This window comes from Osmia lignaria, chromosome 7 (assembly GCF_051020975.1).
Source record: "Osmia lignaria lignaria isolate PbOS001 chromosome 7, iyOsmLign1, whole genome shotgun sequence".
Taxonomy (NCBI): domain Eukaryota; kingdom Metazoa; phylum Arthropoda; class Insecta; order Hymenoptera; family Megachilidae; genus Osmia; species Osmia lignaria.
In genome coordinates this window covers 10527464-10551883 of record NC_135038.1, presented here as the reverse complement: position 1 = coordinate 10551883, position 24420 = coordinate 10527464, and the positions used below count along the sequence as shown (strand labels likewise).

At 35.3% G+C, this 24420-nt stretch overlaps 2 protein-coding genes across 4 annotated transcripts in view; both read right to left on the bottom strand.

The window, feature by feature from the left end:
* The window catches only part of alpha-Catr (alpha-catenin related), a 65228-nt gene extending 53655 nt beyond the window's left edge, over window positions 1–11573 (bottom strand). Inside the window, exon 1 of one of the 2 annotated variants that reach the window (XM_034324928.2) lies at window positions 11303–11573. In XM_034324928.2, coding sequence (XP_034180819.2) covers window positions 11303–11389 — 87 coding nt within the window. In that variant the 5' untranslated portion in view covers window positions 11390–11573. The remainder of the gene's footprint in view (window positions 1–11302) is intronic. The other variant, XM_034324931.2, reaches the window with a different exon arrangement.
* A 745-nt stretch (window positions 11574–12318) lies between these two features.
* LOC117604364 (myosin-IIIb) lies at window positions 12319–22365 on the bottom strand. Of its 2 annotated transcripts, XM_034324324.2 has the most exons (16): window positions 21986–22365; window positions 20874–21208; window positions 20333–20614; window positions 19235–19819; window positions 18690–19081; window positions 18296–18624; window positions 17524–18030; window positions 17149–17435; window positions 16739–17013; window positions 16129–16496; window positions 15936–16052; window positions 15611–15867; window positions 15262–15470; window positions 15070–15150; window positions 14623–14787; window positions 12319–13971 (listed from the first exon to the last, which is right to left on the bottom strand). In XM_034324324.2, exons 1-16 carry the CDS (start codon window positions 21999–22001, stop codon window positions 13056–13058), a joined length of 5121 nt encoding a protein of 1706 aa, XP_034180215.2. In that variant the 5' UTR covers window positions 22002–22365; the 3' UTR covers window positions 12319–13055. The 2 variants fall into 2 exon arrangements, with proteins under 2 accessions (XP_034180215.2, XP_034180218.2); XM_034324327.2 differs by lacking the exon at window positions 15070–15150 and having other exon boundaries at window positions 12320–13971; window positions 21986–22364.
* Between the last annotated feature and the right edge of the window lie 2055 nt (window positions 22366–24420).

Below are 24420 nucleotides of genomic sequence, written 5' to 3'. Positions count from 1 at the left end.
GATTTTGTACAAGGAAGTTTTGTAACACTTTTAAATTACAGTATACACTCGACACGGACGTTAACGGAAAGAAAAAAGGAAAGCAATGTTCAAAACTTCTACCATCTCATCGAGGAGCTCCAAGGAAGCGAAGTCGATCGAACTTCTTTCGATGGATCTCGCGACTGCAAACTTCAAACTCCTCTAACTCTAATGTAAAACAAAGTATCAGCACAGTAAACCGAGCCGCATACCGAAATCATGCCATGTCTGTGAGAAAGCTACTGAAAATAAGGGTAGGTAGACAAACAGAGAACAAGTAATTACGTTGGGTATGGCGTATCTTGTTGATTTTAATGATCTTGATATTACGCAGGTCGATATCCTGAGAAATTTCATATGTACATATTTTCAGCAAGACGTATAGTACTGCTTCAAAGTGTTTACGTATGCCACAAGGTCATAATTTTCTGCAACTGCTTAACCCTTTCGCTCCAAGACTCTTGGGATAAAATACGTCGCTGAAAACTCGACGTTGATATATGGAATACTTATAACGCACGTTTACACTTTCTGCTTTAGAAATTTTATTCATTATAGAGATTGCATATATTATATTTTCAATATGAGAAATAGTGGAGATTAGAAACATTAGAAATATTGTATTTAAATCTAATTGTAAGAATATTTCTATTCCCAAAAATATTAGATATAAAACGTGAGATTACTCAGGACATAGACCTAAACATTAAAATAACTAAAATGCACCAAATTCCACATAATTACTACAAAAAGAACCTTTGTTTCGCAACAAGAAAAAAACATTTGGATCAACGATTTGCCCTGTTCTCTAATCGCATACAACAATCGACAAACGATTCTACGTTTCTATATCAGCGCAACAAAACTTTCCAACCATGTACAAAATTTTTTCTTTTTTTTTTTTCATTAATTATTCTTCTTCGTGTCTAATCACATCGATCTATTGTATAAAGAAACAACTCTGTTGCAAAAAGCTGGTAAAGAAATGATTCAGTTCAGGCTTAGTCTATTCGTTTCGCTTCCTCTCGCTCTAATTACACGTAAACAACACCGTTCGATTAACGCTAATCAACTATGGAACTCTAACAGCGTTACACCACACGCAATTAACGATCAACGATTGTCTCGTGAAACATTTCTTCGCTAAAAAAGACTTACCATGGAAGAACCCATTATACCTACGAACTCAATTGTTTCGCCTGTCGAAGATGTGCCTAGAACATATCGTACAATCCTTTAATTGAAAAATCATGATCACGCGTAATAAGCTCGGGGGGCAGGCTGATATTTTTGTACTTTTATTTTTTTTTTCTTGTTTGTTCTACTTTTCTAGCGGTAAGCGACACTATTTTTTGTTCCCAGTTCGACGTTATCTGCCCGTCGGAACTCGCTTGCTTAAACTTTGTTCCTTCTAACGAACCAGCTCCAACGGTTCTCCAGAAACAACAACTACATCCCAATTCTGTCTACTATAATATGAAATGGTGTTTCCCGTATGTTCGTATTTGCGATAACGTTATTACAGCCACCTACGTGTACATAAAGGGTAAAGTGTTGCGTGTTGTGATGAAAATTTGATCGTCGAAATAAGATTAAAGAAATTTTTTCGGGAAACTAACGTGATGCTGTTTACCCATTAAGGGAGCAGACTCCGTGTGCATCAGCTGTATGCGTGCACCCACACAAACAACGGAAAGCATGCACTTATACGCAATGCGCGAGAGAGACACTCGTTTTCGTTCCGATAGCTGCATGAATTAAATTTTCGCAGGTACAGCACACACGGGTAGATTTCGCCTCAGGGTAGTGTGGTCAGTTTTAACGCCAATAAACACCATCGAGAAAAATGGTATTTTTGAAAAAAATAAGCTAGAGACAGGCACCGATGTAAAAAATTTCTCTAATGGTCGTTTATTTGCAACGGTGCTTAGATCGATTCGGAGTAAGCCTCCAAGGAGTCTGTGCCCTTAAGGAGCAAGTTTTTATTTAACGCTGCTTTGAAATTTGCTTGATTAAATTACAATAAAATTCAGATTTGTATGAAATATTTTTAAAAAAATTAGAAATGAGCTATGTGATAATTTTTGTACATTAAATCTCCAAATGGAGCTAAATTATCTGAATATATACTATTTAGATTTTGTGTTCTTTTTTAATAAAAATATAAACAAGCAAAGAAAATAGATAGATTTTTCCATATTATATTTTTTATTTCTACTATATGCTGTTTCATTCTGAATTATTCATATTGCAAAATGTGAGTACCTGCAAGTTTGTCCAGCGTGATAAAAGGTTATTAAATTGTTCCGCTAGAAATAAAACTGAAGGGTTAAAACGTAAGAATCTTTTCAAACAAAACCAGAGTAAATTTACGTAAGTAAGTAATTCCACATTTTTTCGCACCCTTCAATTCACAATTAAAGTCGAAAAATGAATCCTTAAAGAACGATCGTTCACTCAAGAGAAAGATTTATCTTCGCAATTTTAAATCTAGGCCAAATCATTAAAATTTCATCTTAATTTAGCAAGAAATGTTGGACAGTGTTTACAATGAAGTAGAGCGAAAATTTTAAGAAAAATATTGAAATCTAGTGAACAGAATTCTTGAAGAATATCATGAAATACTTTTTTAACGAAATTGTACTAACTCAATTTAATTGCCTTCATTTTCTTGTTTTTTCGGGATAAATGGATCTTCGAAATCTATCAAGGATTCTTTCTGATTAAAAAGGTCGAAGTAACTAATTCTGGCAGCAAAATAAAATGACCAAGCATTTTACTGGACCCTTTAAATGCGAATGAAACGTCTGTCACCATTGTGCTTAGATCGAAGTCGTTTTTCTTCGAATTTTTTGTCTCCCGATACCGATGCGATCGATTCAAGTTCATTCAAGATAAGGCGACACAAAACTCCTAGACGATCCTTTTATTTCTTCACCGTCCTATATTTTCTCAGCCTTCAAACTTCGGTCCACGTCATTCGCACTTTTGCTGCTTCGATTCGGCTCCATCTTTCTCCCAATCGAATAACAAAGCGAATTTCGAACAATGCAAATCGTCAGTCAGATTTTCATTTGATCATCTATTCTTCATCGATCACCATAACTTCTGTATAAATTAGTGGAAGGATAATGGCAGAAATATGGTCAATTTGGAAACTGAACGAAAGTAAAAAATTCCTTTATACATATTCGAATTTAAATTTACTTTTAGATTATATTACATTTTCTATTTTTTTATGTATGAAAGAATTTTTTTCCGTGCACTTCCAAAATTGGCCATTTTCTACCATTATCCGTTCCCCCCAAAAATGATCAATTTTTTCCTTGCTATTCTAAGAATGACTATACGCGTTCATATCAACTAAACGTTCCAATGTTTTCAAGTTCCTATCTGGCTATGTCTGCTTGTCTGCCCTGCTCACAATTCGAGATCATACTACTACACCATCGTGACATAAAAAACTTTTTATACGCCACTCACTTAAGATAGCAGTACCCGCCACCGGGGCTTTTATTCATCGCGATGCTCACCGATACGAGCAATTTATCGCGTGTCGGATTTAACACGACCATTTTGCGGCAACGCGAATTCGAGATTGAAATTTTCACCGTTTCCATGTTAATGGCTCGTCCGAGTTTCGCCAAGATTATTACGTCGGTTTTGAACCTTTATGCTGCGCAATTAATTCCTCTAACTATTCTTGAAAATTGCGAATGTTAGAGGAGAAAAGAATGTTCTTCAATCTTCTACCTTTTTATTTTTGAACTTTATACGTTAGTAGGTCAAGAATGTTATTAACACGCCTTGCTACATGCAAAAATTTAGAGAGAAGAGTAGAATTGTTGCATACATTAATAATTTAATAATTCATTATAACAAAACAATATCGACTAATTACTTCAAGAAAAAAAAAACATTTCATGAATTGAGTTATTTTCTAATTGGAATAATTATTTCGGAGTGTAGAAATGATTGCAGAGCTTAGTCAATTGAACATATAAGATACGAAAATCCTGCTTAAAATCCAGAAATAATATTGAACGTGATTCCTTTTTAACTCAACGCTACAAAACGGTGATCGAAGTTTCACTATCGTTGGATAGACCGACGGTCAATATTAGTTTGTTCGATGGCTTGTGGCATGTTTGCTCAGCATGCAAACGAAAAATATCTTTCGCTGCACACAACACATATATTGCTTTTCGAACTATTTGCCGACAGTTGTTTGCGAGGAACTTCAAAGAAGAAACGTATTAAATCCATCCTGCAACTGTAACAAAGCTCGTCATTCTTTCCTTTTACAGACATTACCTTACAAAAAAAAAAAAGAGAAAGAAAAGAAAAAGGGGTAAATTTTCATTTTGTATCAACAAAATTTTTAGCATTTTTATAAGATTATTAACACGTCGAGTGTTAAGATGACTAATGGAAGCTTTACAAGTTCATCAGTTAAAAAATATTAAAAATATGTTACATGTCTTCTCCAAAAAATTTCAAAAAAATTATTTTTCATTGCCAAAATTAAATCTGAGTCGTTGATTACTGTTGTCCCTCCCCCCCTCCATAACCAAGGTATCAATATAATATTAGTGTGTATAGAATACTAATAAATGATACAATGTTAAAAATACCACCTATAATAATACTATTTGAAAATTTTCTTCTCTCATAATTTATTAATTACTTAATTATATTACATTTGAAATATTGGCCACCAGTAACCCTCAAGACAGTCAACGTGTTAATAAATCACTGCCCTATAATTAAAAGAAACAAATCTATCAAGGTGTTTCCTAATTTGTATAATTTATAATATATGTGAAATTTGAATGATTATAAAATGATATTGTAGATGACACAACGAAGGATTTATTCAACGTATTATCGTCTCCTTGGAGAACACTGCAGGAATTAATTCGAACGATCCGAGATAGATGGATCACTTACAAGAACGTAAACTACTCAGGAAGCTCGTAATGAAATGACGTGTAATTCAATATCCACTGATTACGCTATCAAATAAACTTCATCCCTTATGCAATTTCTCAAAAGTGGTGTTCCATCGTGTGGATAGGACATTCATAGATTATTTCGATTATCTCGAGTACAAGGATCGCGTTGGATGCCACGAACGTTTACGTACCATTAAAACTTTCAAGGATAGAGAAGCTTGGCAAAAAAATAAACGCTAATGAAAATTACGGAAGAATTTTAACGAACGATTAAACTTCTCGAGTACATCGCTTGAATTACTCATTCTCAGGAGTTTCTTGAATCTTTATTACATCCCCGAATCTCAAGAGGTAAACGCGAGGAATGTTTAGGTCAAATTGAAAAGTAGATTATTCTAAGAGTACTTTTACATTAGAAATGAAAATTGTTTAGATAAAATCTATAATCCCACAATTCTGAGAGTATTAATAACTTGTTTTTCATTAAAATTGTAATGAACTGATGGATTTCAGTTTTTGTAGCCTAACATAAATAAAGCTGACAAATTCAAACGACGCAGCACAGAAGGAGGTCCATAATGAGAACATCGATTGATCGTAGCAGGAGAAGGATTACACTTAAATGAAAGAGATATCTCATTGATTAGAACCCTAAATTGCATCTAGTTTAGACCACGAAATATATTGTCTTTCAAAGGTATTTTTATTCTTTCCTTGAAACCTACTTCACAGAATAAATAGTAGAGTATCCTAGGATGATTCTTGACAACTTAGAGTCTAATTTTTATAAAAAATATATTCAATCCTGAATACGTATATAAATAAAGTTTAAAAAAATGTTGAACACTTCTGAAAATTTATCCTCCAAGAAAACTGACTCTGACTACCCCTCTGAGTGAGTTATATAAATGGACTATCCAGATAAGGGTTAATATTTGATTAACTGAATCTAAGAAAGACCGTTTAATTAACTTAATTTATGAAGCCAAAGTTTCCGATCTGTCTGAAGTTTAGTGACTTGATAGAGAAGCGTAAGGTTGAGTGCTTTTCGGGGTCGTAAATTACAGTTTGCTGAACACACTTGTCAGAAGAAGTTCTGTCTTTTAGGAGCTTCATCCATGGTAACATCTGACCGATGAAAAATAAGAAACGTAGTTTTCCAACGTAAGGTATAAAATTGTCACCTGCAAGATATTGGATTTCACACGAAAACCTTGTTACACTGTACGTTCATTTTTAATTAAAAAGGCATAAAAGCAAGTATGCGTCAAAGGAACAACAGTGGGAATAAGCATGTGTTTTCTTGGAGAGAAGAATGAGAACAATTTGCATTGAATAGAACGCGAGGGAACGTTTGTTCTTGCTCGGCTGGTGTATAGCCGGCTTAACACGTTAACTTCCACGTGTGCTATCTTAAAGCTGCCACGACAAGGAACCTAAATTAAGAATCTATTTTGACAAGAAATGAACGCTAAGCTTGTACACGTGCTCGTGGTGTCTGTATCCGCTCCTTTCCAAACATCTTTAATGGAATCTTCTACGAAAGCTTTTTTAGACGCGATGAAAAATCCAGGACAAAGTTCAAAATAAAAAGTTATGGGAGAAAGTTTTCGAAGTTGAAGAAAATTGAAATCTCTTTGAAGAATTTTAAAATAATTCTGTATAATTCAACAGGATCAATTTTACGATATTTTTATAACACTGATCAACTTTTCAATTTCTCAGAAATATTTCCTATAAAAAAACCTGGATGATGCTAAGAATTTTTAAGCAAAAAGTGTACAAATTTAATTGGTATTTTCGTTTTGACTAATTTAATTATTGAATGAAATTTGAGAATTTTTCTTTCTTATTATTTAATCTTTTTATGCTTAAGTTGCAACGTTTCAAACTTTTCGTTAAATTCCTCTAAACTCTACAGCTTTATTAAACAGAGGAAGCTCTGTTCCCAAAGATTATGTTAGTCAGATAAAATGTTTCCAACTATATTTCAGTACCGACTGCCTCCATTTATCTGTCACAGTTCTTGGTGTATAACCAAGGAGAAAGACTCTGCGGAAGTCTGTGGCCATAGTCACCGATCGTAACGTGTCAGTAATGGGTCAGTGTGGGGTTAGGTCGAAGATCGGGGTTAATTGAAGTGTTCAAGTGTGCCACTCGAGGAATTCTCAGTAGATATTGCTAGTTTACGAGCGTGTCACCATCGTCGCGACAATTTTTCTACGCTGAATACTTCCATTTCTTTTCATGCACAACAAATAAAAAAACAAAATTTATTTTGCTTAAATGAGTAGTTACTTCCTTCCAATTTTCTCTAAATTATAGCTCATCTAAATAAAGTGTAAAAAATGTTTGAAATTTAATGTCAATAATAATAAATACACACTTGACGGTTCGAAATTACCAATAGTCATACGACTGAAAAAACCAGATAACAGAAAATGATTGATCCTTCAAAAAGAGCGATGGTTTTTGCAATTCACACCGATTTGGAGCACCAAACCGATCACTTGAAACGATTATCGTGAAAAATGGAAAACCAATAAACGAATTTAAAAAACCAATAAACTGATAACAGATAAATTGATTTTATATTCATTTAAGCCATCCTATATTGTTAATTAACCAAATATTATCAATTAAGAAATTTGTTAATATAATTAACTTAGTAAAAGTGTAATAAAATACTAGATAAAAACCTCACGATGCTAATTACACCACAATTTGCGTCTAATTTACATCCACAATTGACAGGGGTGATGGACATCCCACAGTTACTAATCTTAGCACACTTTGATGATATCAGAGCGTAGAACAAGGGTTAATTGAAGTGTTCCAAGAAACTCCTTGGATCCATTAACAACACACAGAAACTTCATTTATTCTTGCAACATTGCATCAATATTAATAAACAGTAAACTATGATTGATCACTATCAAATATTCTATCTACAAAACCACTATCAAGATTGAAAATAATTTTCATTTTAGAGATTCAAGTAGATTATTCCAAATATCTACAGAGATTCACAGTTCCAAGACTACACCACGAAATAATTCTCTATCGAGTGAAAATTATTGATGAAACAGCAGAGAATTAGGTAAACTGAAAATCGAAGGGGATAGGAAGCGATTGATCGGCGGTTTACCAACAAATCTACCAGAAAATGGTCAATAAAACATTGACCGCAGCTCGGCCGCCCTAAAACCAGGAAGAAGGAAAAGTCTGCGCGAAAAGTGCAGGTCGAAGGTCTCTGTTAGACGAAGAAGGTACGGAAAAAGGGAGTAGAAAGAGATGAAGGAAGAAAGATAGAAGAAAGCGGAGTCCGGGTATGGCTAGACGGAGCTCTAACAAGTGGCTGCAGTCCGGTAACGATCGTCTTCTGTGTCATGCACCAGACACTCGTGCGCTTTCTCTATCTAAGAGGTTTAACCAATACACACCTGATTTCACGTTTCTTCGTGATCGTGTGTGTGTACCAACATCAGCAAATGCCTTTTAATCTATTAATTCTCACACCTCGAAAATATATTATTTTCTCTCATAAACAAAAGCAATAAATTATTAATACGTTGGATGCTTTGGGGCTGATTGAAGATTAGCATTTTAAATTTAGAAAATTTTCTAATAGAATTAGTATTTTACAATGCTAATGTGGAAAATGGAAAACCGATTGTGAGGGATGTTGCTGACTAACACTACAAATTCAATATAATTAAAAATTTGAAATACCAAATGGAGGGGTTAGATTAAAAATTTTTTGAATTATTATGTCATACTATTGTCCATGTTCACTGTGGTATTTTACTGCTAATTGTAATTAGATAGAAATTTCCAATTTGCTACCCTCCAATAAAAACATGCATAATTCATAATCATATTTTTCTCAAATTTATTTGAGGGTCACCAGTGACCCCTACAGCAATAATGAAACCTAGTTGTAATATATGCTACACAGTGAAAGTCTATTATCTTACTAATACATGTATTAGCCAGTATACTGTAGATATCGAACGAATAGGAGGAATATATGAATATAAAATGGAGCCGGAGTCGGTACGCGTACATCCCAAGGGTGCACAGAATTCGCCATAATTGGATACGATTCTATTATTCCGCCATTCGGAGAATGCAACTGGCCAGACGGTGTTCATATTTTCACATAATTCAATTACGCGTTTATTCGATTCTTAAACAAGTCGGTGCAAAATTTTCCAAACACTAACAAACGTTTAATAAACATCATTGATTCTTAAAAATCAATAAACCGTTCAAATGGAAAATTAAATTCTCTCAGTGGATTTGATCCTACTGAGATTTAAATTTTCCCAATTATTCGGTTACCGGGATATGTAAATATTTGGAGATGACCACTCGAAATTAATTCAACGAGAAGCAACGTAGAAAACTGGCTCGACGATTACGAAATTAAGTAGGTCCTGAAATAAAGAGAATCCACTTGAACCTGTTCGTTTGCTCTACTCTCCTCGATAACGACGTCTTTTGTGGATTGAGTTTCGTGTTTGAACACAATTCGTACGTAAAGAAACGAAGATTTAGGATGAAAGAGATACCAAGACGATCGTCGATTCAAGCTTTCTTTCAAAGATGCATTCTCTTTGAAGCACGCTTAAAGGAGACCGTGGACTGCCTCTAATTCGATCAAGAGTACTAAGTAACCCTTCGGTGTAATTTCCGTTTCAATATTTATCTTAAGAAAATATTAAGTAAAAATTCTGCATCCCATTTCTATATAGAATCTCGGCGAACCTTAAATTGGAACACGACTTTTTCAGTCAATATTTATAATTACATATTCAAAATGCCATATTTTTAGTAGCCGCTAAAATATACTAGAATAAATGTGTAATTAAAAATTTGTATTTTTATTTAAAAATAAATCATTAAGTATTCGAAAATATCTGTGTGAATTTTAGAATTTAAAATTATTTAAAAATTTAAGTTACTCAATAATTTAATGAAACTCTCGAAGAGAAGAAAGTAACGAATTATTTCGAGCGACTAAAAATCCTCGTGACCCTTTTTTTCGCTTCCCAAATTAGTAGCAAAGTCTAAAAGAGGTAATAAAAAACGCGACACGTGCGCGCCATTTCATTAATCACACGACTAAAGCTCCCCCCCCAAAAATACATCCGGATGAATATACTATTTATTCTATTTTTAATAAAAATAACAATTTAATGCTTTCTAAATAAACAAAGAAATTGCACAAAATGTACTAATTTAAATTTCACTAAAAAACGATTTGCCTATATCGAGGTTAGTTTACCAGTACCTCGTGTGCGCACTAATCCCGCCAAATTCGCGGATATTGAATTAAAACTTTTTTTATAGATTGGTTCAATGCCCTCTGATTTCTGCAACATGCCTTTGTGTATGTGTTTCCTATTTATAATCATGCACAAATAAAATTACACCACGCGCGTGTTTATAACCATTAAAAAATGAATAACAATTTTATAAAAATTTGAAATCGACGCGGTGGCACGAAACCCTCGTCACGTGACACCGGGGACATGTATATAACACACACACACATATATATTCATAAATATATATATAGTGCACGGATAGAGAAGGAAGAAGGTGAAAAGAAAGATGGACAACAAAAAAGAGGAAGCGAGAGAGTAGGAAGAACTACCGAAATATCTGTTACTTTAATCGTGCGGTAGCTTAGTCGTTCGATGATAGAAAGCACATGCCCGCCTCGAGAACTGTCAAATACCGTTATGTTTCTTTTTAACCGAAGACTAGCCGAGGCCTAAAAAAGGTACTTTCCTTAAGATTAAATCGATATCGAAGAAATGGTTAATGCTGCACGTTCCCTTGTCTTAAGTAACACTTAATCCTCGATGTACACGCTTCTTTCGTATATCTATCCCGCTCTCTAACGCGGTGGACACGCTTGTTTGTCCTTGTCTTGCGTCTCGCACGTCTGTATATTCTCTCCTTTCCTCCGGCCACCATGTACGCTCTCTCACTTCCTTGCGAAATATATACATATACACATGCATCGGTCGTGTGTGTACGTGCACGCTTTCTCATATACACGTGCAGAACTACACAACTACGTAGCGTGACGCGTAGCCAAACACGTATACAATCACTGTTATTATTCCTGTGTAGAGCAATACCGATGCCGTGCAACAGAACGTAACGGTATCGAAGTAAGCCGGGGTGAGAAGACCTTAACCTATCGTGGTTAAAGGCCAGGCAGTGTAAGCGGCTCAAATAAAAAAAAAAAGACCGAGTGATCAGATCAAACAAACGTTTCTTTCCTTTGGTTTCCGATTAAATTCTCTTACCTGCTTTACTAGTGGGAGTAGTGTCTGTTCTATGCTACGGGTCTTTATCTCTAGGGTGGCTGGGTCTACGGGGTCGGGTGTCGCCATGATTCGAACACAACTCCGCGCTCCGTAGACTCGAACCGAGCCTAGAGGGTTCGTTGCACCCCTCTTGCTTCTCCGTTCTCGCCACACAACCACCTCACAGCACAACCGTGTGTTTCAACGTATTTCCCTAGGCACCCCTCTTTTCACACTGCCGGCCAATCGTCGTACTGACAATCGTCGACGCGAGCGACATCCCGCTGGCGCGGCGATCCATGAGCAACTGCGTGTGCCTTCGGCTCGAACTACCGGAGTGGCCAACCGGCGCCATCTTGTGGTACGCAGCTGAGTCACGACGCTTGACGTCAGTGTTTCTAAACTGTTAACTGCTCCGCACGTTTCGACTGTAATTTCAGTGAATTTTATTGTAAAATTGAAGAAAATATATGAAAAGTAGTGTTGTGGTTAGTGTTCTATCAAGATTGAGCGAGTGGGAAGGGCTGGATCCGACTTGGGAGCAGTTTTTACAGCAGAAATGGAAGAAATGTGAGTTTCAAATACGCTTTCGATTTGCGCGCTAAAGGCAACATAAAAATGGCAATGCGCAGTTGTATAGTATCGTACGAAAATACTTTTTAAATGTAAATTGCAAAATCTGAGTACGATTGCAATATTCTTCAATCCCAAATATATTTATAGTCTAGTATGACATTGCATATATTGCATACATTGTATACATATAAGCACGTGTACTTGTCAGATACACATGGCAATAGAGGGATTGTGTAAAATATTCATTTTTTCAAATTCAGGTTAATATTTTGTTAAAATTCTAATAATTTATATTCCATTCTTTATCTTTTCTTCTTTATTCCATTTCCAGCATTTTAACATTATAGTATACTTAAATATTTGATTTTTTTTTAACATATACTATCTGTACGTAATTGTTAAACAATTGAAGGTAAATAAGACAGGAGAAGGAACATTTTAAGATTTATTTTTCGTAATTATGGATTATTTTTTCTTCTATCAGAAGTTTATTTACAATCTGTATTTTCGAGATTAATAAATAATTAACAATAACTATGAATTAAAACGCCCTTTTAAACACTCAACACGATAAAACACTAACAAACAATTATTTCGATAATTTATATTTAAGTCATATTTGCAATTAAATGCTCGTTTAGAATATAAATATCACGATACGCGTCAGATAAATAACATCGTCCGAAGTTCGTGAAATTCTTTCTTTTTTCTTGATTAACACTATCGAACACATCTAAATCTTTCATAAAGCTACACATGACTAGTTCTAAATAAACAATATCATTGCAATATATTTTGTTGAGAAACAGCAATTGTTTTTAATAAATACTGACAAATATCCTTTTTCAAACGGCTACAGAGAAATGTTGAATTAACCTAACATAAAAAGGAATCAAAGGGAAAGAAAATTCTGATTTTCTCTTTTAAACAAAATAAAAGCCCCACAAAATCATCTATGAAATTAAGTTTCGCGTGAGAATAATTAATTTCTAATTTTTAGGAGTATTAAACTTTCATAGCACTAAATTAATTACACGCTTCCTGTGCTGTGTTTCCCTACAGATTTCTTTTCTTTCCACTGGAACGTTACTATACCATCAGAAATTAATCGATACTGGGTTTAACTAATCATCAATTAATATCTGCTCTAAGATAGTTCGAACGTTCAAGCATAGAATTACTTCTTCGCGTGAACGAGCTTGTTTTGATTGGGAGCCAAAGGCGCTCTTCTTTTCACGTGTTTCTCAGGAACTTTGTCCTTTGACACGGAAACGCCGTTGCAAGCTACTCCACCCTTTCGTTTCCTTAAAGATTCAGTCGGCAGATATTCAGCTGGTCTCAATAGCTGCCTGAAATTATACGGTCCGTTGATGTCTTCCGGATCGTAATCCACTTTGATGATCTCTTGCTTTCGAACCGCGGTTGGCCTCAGTACTTGTCTAAGATCGGTTGGAATACCGCGTGTATCCTTCTCCATCTCTTTCCGTCCTAATCGACCATTAATAGCGTTCTGACAATTAACCAACCGATTATTGATCCCATTTTTACCATCCGCACCAATCGGTCGATTCTTCTTCAAATTACTATTCTCCTTCGTAGGCAGCAATTCCCTTGTTCTATCATTTGAATGGCTTCTCAAGCCATTGCTCAATTTCGATGGTTTAATTAACTCATCGTCCATAACCATCTTGTTGATGAATAAACCATTCTGGCATGCAGTGAAGACGTTTCGATATCCATTGCTGCTCGGTGCATGCCCATTCATCTTGTTCATCGGAGGGTTTGAACGACCATTTGGTGGTTCGTGTCCATTAATCAGATAATGACGATTATTTTGGGGAATGTACCCATTGGTAAATTGTGGATGACCGTTTGTGAAGTTCTGATGGCTATTTATAGAGTGTCCATTGACGACACGTTGCTGACCGATGATCGGTGGTTGACGCTCATTAACATCATTGTATCTAAGGATGTATCTGGATCGTATGCCATTTGGATTGTTGAGATTCGAAGAGTCGACCGCATGTTGTTTACGGCGCGGATTGCCCTCAGGGGACTGCAGCTTGTTGTTAGACAGGTGATTAATCCTTGTACTGTAAAAAAAAGATCAGTCTTCTAGGCTAATTGATTGGTCGTTAACATCAGAACTACCGACAGATGAAGATTTCAGAGACGATTGATAATTTTGTGATCTAGACATCTACATGTAAAAATACTCGGATTTCTGTAATGTTACATGGATTTTAATTTGAAAAATTCTTTTGTGGATTGCAGTTGGGTTGCATTGAGATCGGTTAATTAGTTTTTTTTTTTTTTTCGAATATTTTCGATCGAATGTCTTCTTTGTTACCGATGATTTCAATGTAACCTCGTGGCTAAGATATTTCTGACTTGATGTTTCGTGATAACTACATCAAGAATTTCTAAATAAAATTAAATTCTCTCAGATGGGTATGATACACTCTACGGACGGCATAATTTTATTATTTTACCTGGAAGTTTGCCATGATACCTCTGGCAAGGTTACAGAAACACACCAAGAGATTAGTAACTCAATAACTATGGTACAATGGTTAATACAACGATACTGTCTAATGCGAAAAATAATATAAGAAAGAAAGGTGAAGGTGAAGAGAATAAGTTGTCGAGGGTTATGTTGATAGTTTAAAGAGGAAACTGAAGATCAAGACCAGGGTTTAATATATGTATATGTAATAAATGATTGACTTGCCATGAAACTTTACCTCGGTCTGCCAGAATTCTCTTGTTCTGGACTCTCGCTCGGATTTCTCAAAGCTTTGTGCCATATATCGGAGAGATGTTGCTCCGGGGCTATCGAGTAGTCGCCCTGAGCTTCCAAACGTTCTTTCCTCTCGGCGTTTACTTCCAGAACCTGCCCCATTCGACTCCTAAAATTGAACAAAATATAACAATTTCTGAGGAAAATAAATTTGTAATCCTCAAATGAAGGAGAGGGGTCAATCGTGACGTAGACCTAGGGAGTCTGCTTCTTAATTAGGTACCCAAATTTTATTTAAGTAAAACTAGAAACGGTGTCTAAAATTAAATTTAAATTATTACTACCCAAATGTTGATGATAATTGGGGGGTTTTTACAGTGGATGTCTACACGTTAATTTAATTTAATTGAGATCTCCATGTGATATTGATTCTGAGATCTTCTTTATGTACCTCGACAATGGGTGAAGGTCATTTTCTAGCTGTATCAACGGTAAGTCCCAACCAGCTTCGTCTTCGTCGAAGTCCGAACCACTTCCGATGCGAGTGCCAAAAGCATTGGAAAATTGAGCATTCGAATTTTCCATTCGTTCATTGATCACGAAAAAGGTTAATCGATTGCAACAGAGCATTAAGTCTATTTACCTGCTCATTTCATCCTTCAGGTCACGATAGTACTTGATGGTCTCCTCTCCATCCGCTTGACCTCCGCTTCGGTATTGTAGGATTGGCTGAACCATTTTGAATCCTTCCGGTTGGACGTAATCCGGTGGGGGCTCCTCGATGTCGTTCAATCGTATTCCAGGCTTGTTGCGACGTAGATTTTTGTGCACTTCTTGATTCTTCATGTGAACCTGTTAAAAAAGTAATAATTTACAAATGTATTTTAATTAAATTCTATTGCCTCGGTGCTTGAAATAATTAATCTTCAATTTTTTTATAAATCCAAATAATACTTTGTTTACTGCTTTTTTTAAAATCATTTTTTACTTACATTCTGAGAAAATTGTATAAGATCAGCTTGTCTCAATTTAGGATGCACAGTGTCTTTCACAGGTGGTTTTTTCTTTTGAACTCTTTCTTCCTTTTTGTACCATTTTTCAACGATCATTTCAGCATCCTCGTTCTTTAAGCCTTCTCTCAGTAACGCTTTATGCGCTTCCTCTTTGTCGTCGTAGTTGTTCAAGATATTCTTGAAACGTTCCTCGTGCTCGGCTCCGAAACGCTTGCGAATGGTGTAGCCTCTGAAATCTGCGAAAATCAAAGGATTTTTTTTATTCCATATGTAGTACATGCGTATTTATTAACAATAAACATACGGCTTTGAATAATGACTGCAGCATCATCTTCCTTCAATCCTTCCTTATCTGTTTCCTCTTCATTTTCTTCAAGTTCTCTCTCTGCTTCTTCAGCTGCAGCCTTCTCTGCTTGTTCTTCTATAAAAATAATATTAACAAATTTTTTAAATTAATGTCTTTTTTTGTAAGTTGTTATTTTTGTTCTGTAAAAAACCTTGCGCTTTCTGTAGAACAGTAGATTCTTCCTCTTCCTGTTTCTTCTTCATTTCCTCCAACAGATGTTTTCTCGATAACCATCCACGTATGTGTCGTTGGAGAGTAACAACCGACACAGCGAATTGCCATTTTTGTTTTCTGAATCGAATCTTAGCGAGCCATCGACGAACGCATGACTGAACCATGATGATTTTTCGAAGTTGTTCCTCGTACATCTTTGACAGAAACTCGACGTGGTAGTATTTGAGGAAGACTTTTGTTCTACCTAACGCCCATCCATCCATTTTTAAGCGAATCAGGAGAAGACGACAGTTGTCGCGATTAGCTACCACTCGTTCGTCGAAGCCAAACGCCAAGAAACAGTATCTGCAATAGAAAATTTTAAAGGAAATTTGCAACGTTGCTAATCTGCAATGTTTCAAATTTTTAAAATAGCAAATTGGCAAAATTTCAAATTTTCAAAGCATCGTATTTTTTAATTAAATTTTAAATTTTATTGAAATTTTTTATTAAATTTAAATTTTAAATTACACAAAATTTGAAGCGCAGTTCATCAATGGTTCCCATGGTAATTGCCTGGTGTTAAAGAGTAATTCATGGACACGTACCTCTTTAAAAATTCATTAAACGGTATTCTATGCGAAAATCCGTTCTGTCTGATTCTTATTGTCTCCAAGACCCCAGTGTATCTCAATTGCTTCACGACTTTCTCTTTATCAAAGAATTGTGGACTTCTAGAGTCGTTTGGTTTTATACATCGTACGAATTGGGGTGATCCTGATACCATCTTTTGCAATAAATCCATAAGCGAGTATCGGAAATAAGTTGCCACAGTTTGTTGAGCTCTTGACTGCGAAGCCAATCCACGACTAGAGTAACGTTCCTAATAGGAAATAAGTAATTATTTCAATTATGCTTCCTCTAAATTTCTTTCTCAACTCGTTCATTTGCGGTATCACTCACTGATGTCCCTCCAAAAATGTTTAATGTATAAATTTAGAAATATCAAATCATGTACCTTGGTATTCTGATTTGATTGCGACAACTTCTTGGAATCAGTTTCGTGAACAGCTGAATACAGGTTGCCAGTCTTTGTGATAGGACATTGGAACAAGAAACGAACCATGTCGTACTGAGATTGTCTGACAAGTTGGATGACCTCCGGGGGCAGGAAATTTCTGTTCTTTTCCAAGAATCCTTCCGCTTGGTAAACCACGCGTCCTGCGAAATGGTGAACAGCGAAACAAACAGCATCCGATTTTGGTCGCACGTAGAATTTCGACTTGATGTTGTTATGGAACTTCTCTGTAATATATAAAAAATTTTTTTTTTTAATTAAATTTCTAATAATATAACTTTCTCAGCGAAAACTAATTTATCAAGATCAGTTTACCAATTAACGATTTATTGGTGGCTCTAGGAAACCGACTCTCTTCATCCAACAAAGCTAAAAGTCCCATTGGTTTGCTCAAAAGCATGTCCAAAACAGGTCTGTTGTCCGAAAATTCCACTAGATCCACAGGTATTCCCTCAGCCATGTACTCCTGCTGTTCCCACGTGAATATATGTTGATTAAAGTAGTATTGTATCTGTTCGTTGGCGATGTTGATGCATAGTTGCTCGAAGGAGTTTCTCGGGAAGTTTTCGAAGCCGAAAATGTCGAGAAGACCGATCGCCAACGGTTCGTAGTTAGGCGAACGATTGAAGCAAAGCAAACAGTTGATTTGATTGACCATCCAATCGAACAATCGACCGTACAATCCTTTCGCCATGGCGTCCCTTGCCGCGCAAGCTTCGGCTACCGTATTGTTTCGCGTAATTGTTTCTCCTCGGGTCATAACAGAGTTCGATGTCAAAGCTTCCAGGAGATCATTTTCCTCGATACCAAGTAATTGCGAGACTGAAATTTATCAATTACAATTCTGTAGATTTTGAATAATTTTGTTATTTTCGATTAAATGACAAATTTTGAAACAGGAAATATCTGACATAACGATAAAGGTATTGCAAGATGCTACTTGTTTTAATATTTGATTATTTGTCTATTAGCGAATATCCAATTTTCAATAGCTAAGAAGGGGGAAAAATTGTGATTTTCTATTTGAAGCATTAAATATTATAATTTCGCTAATTTTCAACAACTTAGAAAAATATTATTAAATTACCTCTGTGCAAAGGTGCTGTATCAATAACTCGACTCTTATTATCAGTATTGTCTTCACTCGCCACTTCTCCAAACTCGATATCCCCAAGATGAAGAACAGCAGCTAGGATACGATACACCGTATCCACTTCGCTATCTTGAAAGCCAAGTAATTTAAATCCAGCCTTCAATTGATGGAATTTATCAATATGCGTTTGGGAGGTTTGATTTTGATCCATCAAGTATCGATGATGTTTCCTGAGGTTTGAGTCTAGATAGAACTCTGAGAGACGATCGTCTGCTTCCAGACCGTCGTACATGTAATAAAATATGTGGAAATTGCGTTCACCTCTGAAAAAAATTATCAAAAAATTATAGATAAATTCGAAAGAAATTTTTTTTTACGTGATACTTACTCAGCTTGAGCCACAACTCGAGATTGCTCCAATAAATAAACTGATATTCTGGCACCGGTGACTTTTCCACCTTTTGTCATAGTCAAATCCAAGTATTTTCCAAATCTCGATGAATTTGCATTTATTCCAGTAGTCGCATTACCAAAGGCTTCCATTATTGGATTAATCTGTAGGATCCTCTCTTCCAAGTTGCGATTTGGAGCCTTGCTTAAATAGACTAATTGTTTGAGTAACAAATTAGCGCTTTCTGTTTTTCCTGCACCTGATTCACCGCTAATTACTATTGCTTGGTTCAGTCGTTGATGTAGCAATGCTTGGTATGCAGCATCAGCGACAGCGAAAATATGGGGTGGATTGTCTGATCTTGCTTGACCTTTGTATCTTTTTTGTTCCTGCATAAATTAATTGAAAAGTTGGTTTAATTCTTTAGAAAAATTAAAAGTGTAATGTAAGATAAAACTTATTATTGTATCATATTTGATCCAAAATCCACTATAAGTGAACTATTGTTCACCTAAGAATTAAAATTATTAAAAATTACTCACAATTCCCGTGTATAATCCTAAATTAGTAAAAGGATTAACAGCAACAAGTATGTCTCCGATATAAGTATATATTTGAGCTTGTTCATATCTGTGTTGCAATTGTTCAACAATTGCATCTTCAGATAACATATCCAAAGCAGCTAAATCATCCATATACATTTTCTCTGGTCTCGCTTTGCGATCAGTTTTCAATTTTCCATGTTTCGTGGTCACTTCCGGTTGCGTGTGAACCCTACCGTCGGTTCTCTGTCGACGAATCTCTTCTTTAAGTTCCTCTCTGACCTTTTCTACAGTCGCATCGACACCGATAAGGAGAGGATGCTCTTTTAATTCACTGGCGAATGGTCGGTACTCGAGATCTTTGACCAAACATTCGGTAACGAAATCCACCAATTCTGGACAATGGATATCCGGATTCTTTAAAGATGGCGGTGGATTTCTGGGGATTTGAAAAAGAGCTCTCATCGGATGCAGGTCGGATAGCGGAGGATCTCCCTCCGCTAATTCGATAGCTGTGATTCCAACTGACCAAACGTCGCATCGTGAATCGTAAGAGGAATCCAATTGTTGCTCGCACGCAATCACCTGTTTTTAATAAAATTATTTTTTCGAGGAAATATGAATAACGCTGTCGTTATCTTCTGTTGTATATAGGGAAGAATTTGTAGTTTATAATTAAAAATGAAAAAAATATTTTATAATTCTACTGAAAAAATTTAATGGTACATTTTTGGCGATTCATAGTCTTAGAAAATGCAAAAATAAAAATATTTCTCGTATACTTTAAATGTAAGCAATTTTAAAAGTGGTCCATGGTAAATGAATTTTCAACTAATTGTGGATGGTGATATCCGGGTATTAAATCTTTTTAAAATAATTAAATAAAAAAGTACAGAATTAATGCATACAAAATTGAATACCTCTACTACTACCATTCACAATCAGAAATTCATTCTCTATGGACCACTTTTAAGATCTTAATTATCTAGGATTTATTGAATAAAAATTTGAATGCAATTACAGGAAAGTAGTATTGAATTAATTTATAAGACGCATTTTTTGTATAGTGCATAAATAATTATTAGAAACACATCTCACCTCGGGTGCCATCCAATAAGGTGTACCAACCGAGGTGTTCTTCCTCGCGAGCGTTTCAGCGAGATGCGAAGAAACGCCAAAGTCCACCAATTTGACGTGTGCATCCTCGTTGAGCAAAATGTTATGCCCCTTAACGTCACGGTGCATGCAGTGATTGCTATGTAAATAAACTAACGCCTCCACCGTTTCCCGTAGGATATAAGCTATTTGTTCGTCGGTCAAACGTCTCCCTTTCTTCTTCAAACCTTGAACGAGATCGGTAACCGATCCCCCAGTGCACAGCTATCAAATCCAACAAAAGTAATGAAATTTTTCTAATCGTTAAATCGTGCAATTTAACTTTAATCATACACATATTTTGAAACACGAGCGATCAGCGACCATAAACTCTTCCTCGAATGCACCCCAACCGATCGGTTAATTGCAATTTAATAAGGTAATCACGAGGTTGATGATTCAGATAAAAAAAAGGTTAGCCTGGGCAATTGTTCACTCGTTACGCTTTCCTGACTGTGTTACGAGAAAGTCAGAACGACAATACCTCCATGACGAACCATAATTGATCCTCTTCCTGAGCTGGCTTCGCTCTCTTCAGAAATAAACCATGAAATTGTGGGATATTCGGGTGGTGGCTCAGATCTCTTAACACCAGATACTCCTCCTCGATCTCCTCGATATTATCCGCCACGTTCTCAAGGATCTTGATGGCAACTTTATTGCCAGTTTCGTTGCAGTGTGCGCTGTAAACCTCCCCGTAAGTTCCTTCGCCGATCAATTCCTCCAGGACGAAACGATCGTCGGGATCCGGTATCACGTCGAAGTTCACGTGCTGACTGAGACCGTGGTACGCCATGTTGGTCCCACCACCGGTCATTTCTGAAATGATTCAAGAAAATCAAGTTAGATTATAGTTGAATGATTTCTGGGATCTCCTTTGAATTATAGAATTTTTATTTTTTAAATTTGCATTCACTAAAATCTCTAATAGGGTGCATGTTCAACGGAGAGAAAGTATAGTGACTTTAATGGTGTTTTACTTTCCATGGGTACTTGGAAATATTATAGAAAATTAATGGGACCGCGTTAGTGAACCGATTCCTGGATCGAGTCTCCTAGAAAGTTGCGGTGAACCACAGAAAGAAAAGTCGTCGCTGCGATACGTGGCTTAATCAATAAAAAAACATTTTTCAGGCTAAAGTTTGTTGAAGAGAATAGGAAAAATAATTTCTATAGAAGCTGTGGAAATAGAACTTCTAATCCAATTAATACACCTAAAGAAAGGAGATTTATATAAGTCAGTTAGAGCGGTTATGTAACTTGTTATTATATTCCCTAATTATAATCGAATTTATATTTTACACTTATCTAGATCTAATATCTAATTAATAAATAAACTAAAGTTAAATTAAACATAAAATTGAACATTTTCTCTTATTAATAATAATCGTTATTATTATAGATTATGCAGTTCCATTATTTCATGAACATTTCACTTCATTTGAAGCATAGAAAGCACTTCCTCTTTTATAATATACAAATTTAACAACAATTAATCACTAAATTATTTGGAAAATTATATTAAGAATACTCCATTGCACTTTTCATATTATTCTTCAACAGAAAGTTCCTGATTATTTTTAGATTTTTACCCACCGATTATATCACCCATTTTCGGTAACTTTGACTCGCGTTGTTAATTTTAAAAATCTCGATGCCTCATTTAAGTGTTAGTGTTTTTAATGAACACTGTTCACTTGACCAGCTACGAGATACGACTGGGTCGTTCGTCTTCTAACCAGATACCTGTTAACCCCTTAATAGGATTGGACTCTGTAAGACCGGCGCACTTCTGCTAGGTCTCAGAAATAGGTCTCGTAAGAAGACCATGCCATGTGTTCCACTGTCATTTTAATTCGTGATCTTGATATTAATTTCATAATAGATTCGGTAGATCCGCTTTCGTACACCTTACTAATCTGACGGTTTTCGCTGTGATTGAACATGGTTTCTATGTTGGATGAATGGTACCAATATCGATACGTATCGATTATCAAACGATTTCGAAATTCGAGATACTTGGTAATTATCTTTTTAATTAGTAATAAGGTCCTAAGTTCCAAACATCTAAAATTGCAATTTTAATTTTTAATTTTAATTGTAATTGTAGATATTTGGTACTTACCTCAATAAATAATAAAGTTCCAGATACCTAATATTGTCATTCTAGGTTTATCAATCAAGAATTAATAAAATTTTTATAATTTTGATAAGGTGTTCCAATTTAATTAATTCCAATATTAATATTTATTTTGTATTATGTAATGAGTAGTCTGATTTCTTCAAAGAAATGAATGAAATGAATTTGTTAGTAGAAATATAGATTCTTTTCTTTCACATACAACAGAAGGCATTCAAGATATGCTAATAGGTGGTCTACGCCATTGGGTGAAGCCGCCTAAGGGTCGAAGCCACTCCTGGTATCGAATGACATTCTATAACACGAAATTAAACAGGACGTTTATGGATCACAAGCGACAGCTGCAGTTAGTGGTAGTTATTAGAAGAAAATTAATGAAACGAAGTAGTTAAATATTTTCAACACACCACTTTATTTTTTCCAATATTTTTTTATATTTTTGTTCCTTCTTCGAATCCTTTCATTTTTTCTTCTCAATAGTAATTACGTACTAATTTGAGTTCATTTTGATGCAGATCTGTTTCTAAGAAAAGGAAAACATAAATGAAAGGTGTTCACAAGTAGAATAAGAAGTGTATAATTATAGGGTATTCTGAAACACGTTCAGCTTTTATCTTTTCACGATGAAATAACGTGCAATTAGAATCAGCATAATTCTATTGAAATTCAAACAGAAGAACACGCTAAAATACACAGATAATTTCATAATCGTGTAAGCGAGAACATAGGTGTTAATTATTGTGCACGCCCATCGGATTCAGGTTCAACAGCGTGAAGTGTGTCAAATGCATCTGTTTCAGGTGTATAAAATAATTTACACCATGTAATTGTGATTCTGTATTTCAAACACTAATTAATCATAGGCTCGAATATGTTAAGATTAATGATTTCATAATACAACTCTTTTGATTTGTCAAATATTTCAATTTCTTTTACTTTTTTCTGGAAACCAAATTAAATATGAAGAAATGCTATTGAAATGCAATTGAGAGATTTGTATGCAACAGTAATTTCATTTCTCCTGGAAGAATAAAATTTCAAGTGGATTCCTCTCAAGTTGTTTAAATTTCACTCAAGTGGCGTCTTTTCTATCGAATGGTCGTCCTAAAAAATCACTGAAAACATCGACCGATTAGTGTCTTCGACCTAGAATACGGGAATCCTGTCAATTTCACACATCGATGCTTTCTTTTCTGCAAAATCTGTTCACGTTCATTTCGAGAACTATTGTCTCCTCGGTTGATGATAGTCATTGCTCGAGATTGTGCGTCTTGTGTCTCTGATAATATTTCTTTCGCTTCGATAGCTTCGATCGGAATATCAATCGTAAACAATAATCAATGAACGGTCACGTGGCTAGATGGGTATTAGAGCGAAGAAACCCGACGTGAAATTGGCTTAAAGGCCTCGACTGTAAAGTAATGTCTATCATAGCTGCGTCATGATGTCCAACTGCCTTGGACAATACTTGACTGCACCTAATGTGGTGCATAAGCCGACGAAGTCACGAACATCGTGGCTTCTCGGTTACAACGATGACATAGCTGATGAGAATTGTTTTTTATTAACCCGTTTTATTACTGCACATTGCCAGATAATGTCTATCATTAACACTTCGAAAAAGAAATAGTAAGAAAATGAAGTTTAATTAAAGGTTTAGTAAATTCCAATTACTGTACAGTGTGATTCATGCAATTATTATATTTTAAAGCTATTTTCTTTTGTTAGTGTAATTAGAAAAAGAATTTGAGAAGAAAAGAATGAGTAGTTTGAAGGGTATTACAGCTGTAAGTCCATGCATTTATTGCAATTGAGTGCAACGATGCACATGCATTTAATAATTGCAACACTTTTTTTAAGGCTATCTTTTACGTATTTTTTTACGTATATC

What these genes read in the sequence shown, in the direction of transcription:
- LOC117604364 (XM_034324324.2), bottom strand. An exon ending in AATTATGGTTCGTCATGGAG is followed by an intron (nt 20,615 to 20,873) that starts GTATTGTCGTTC and finishes TGGATTTGATAG; the next exon opens with CTGTGCACTGGGGGATCGGT. An exon ending in CTTATTGGATGGCACCCGAG is followed by an intron (nt 19,820 to 20,332) that starts GTGAGATGTGTT and finishes TATTAAAAACAG; the next exon opens with GTGATTGCGTGCGAGCAACA.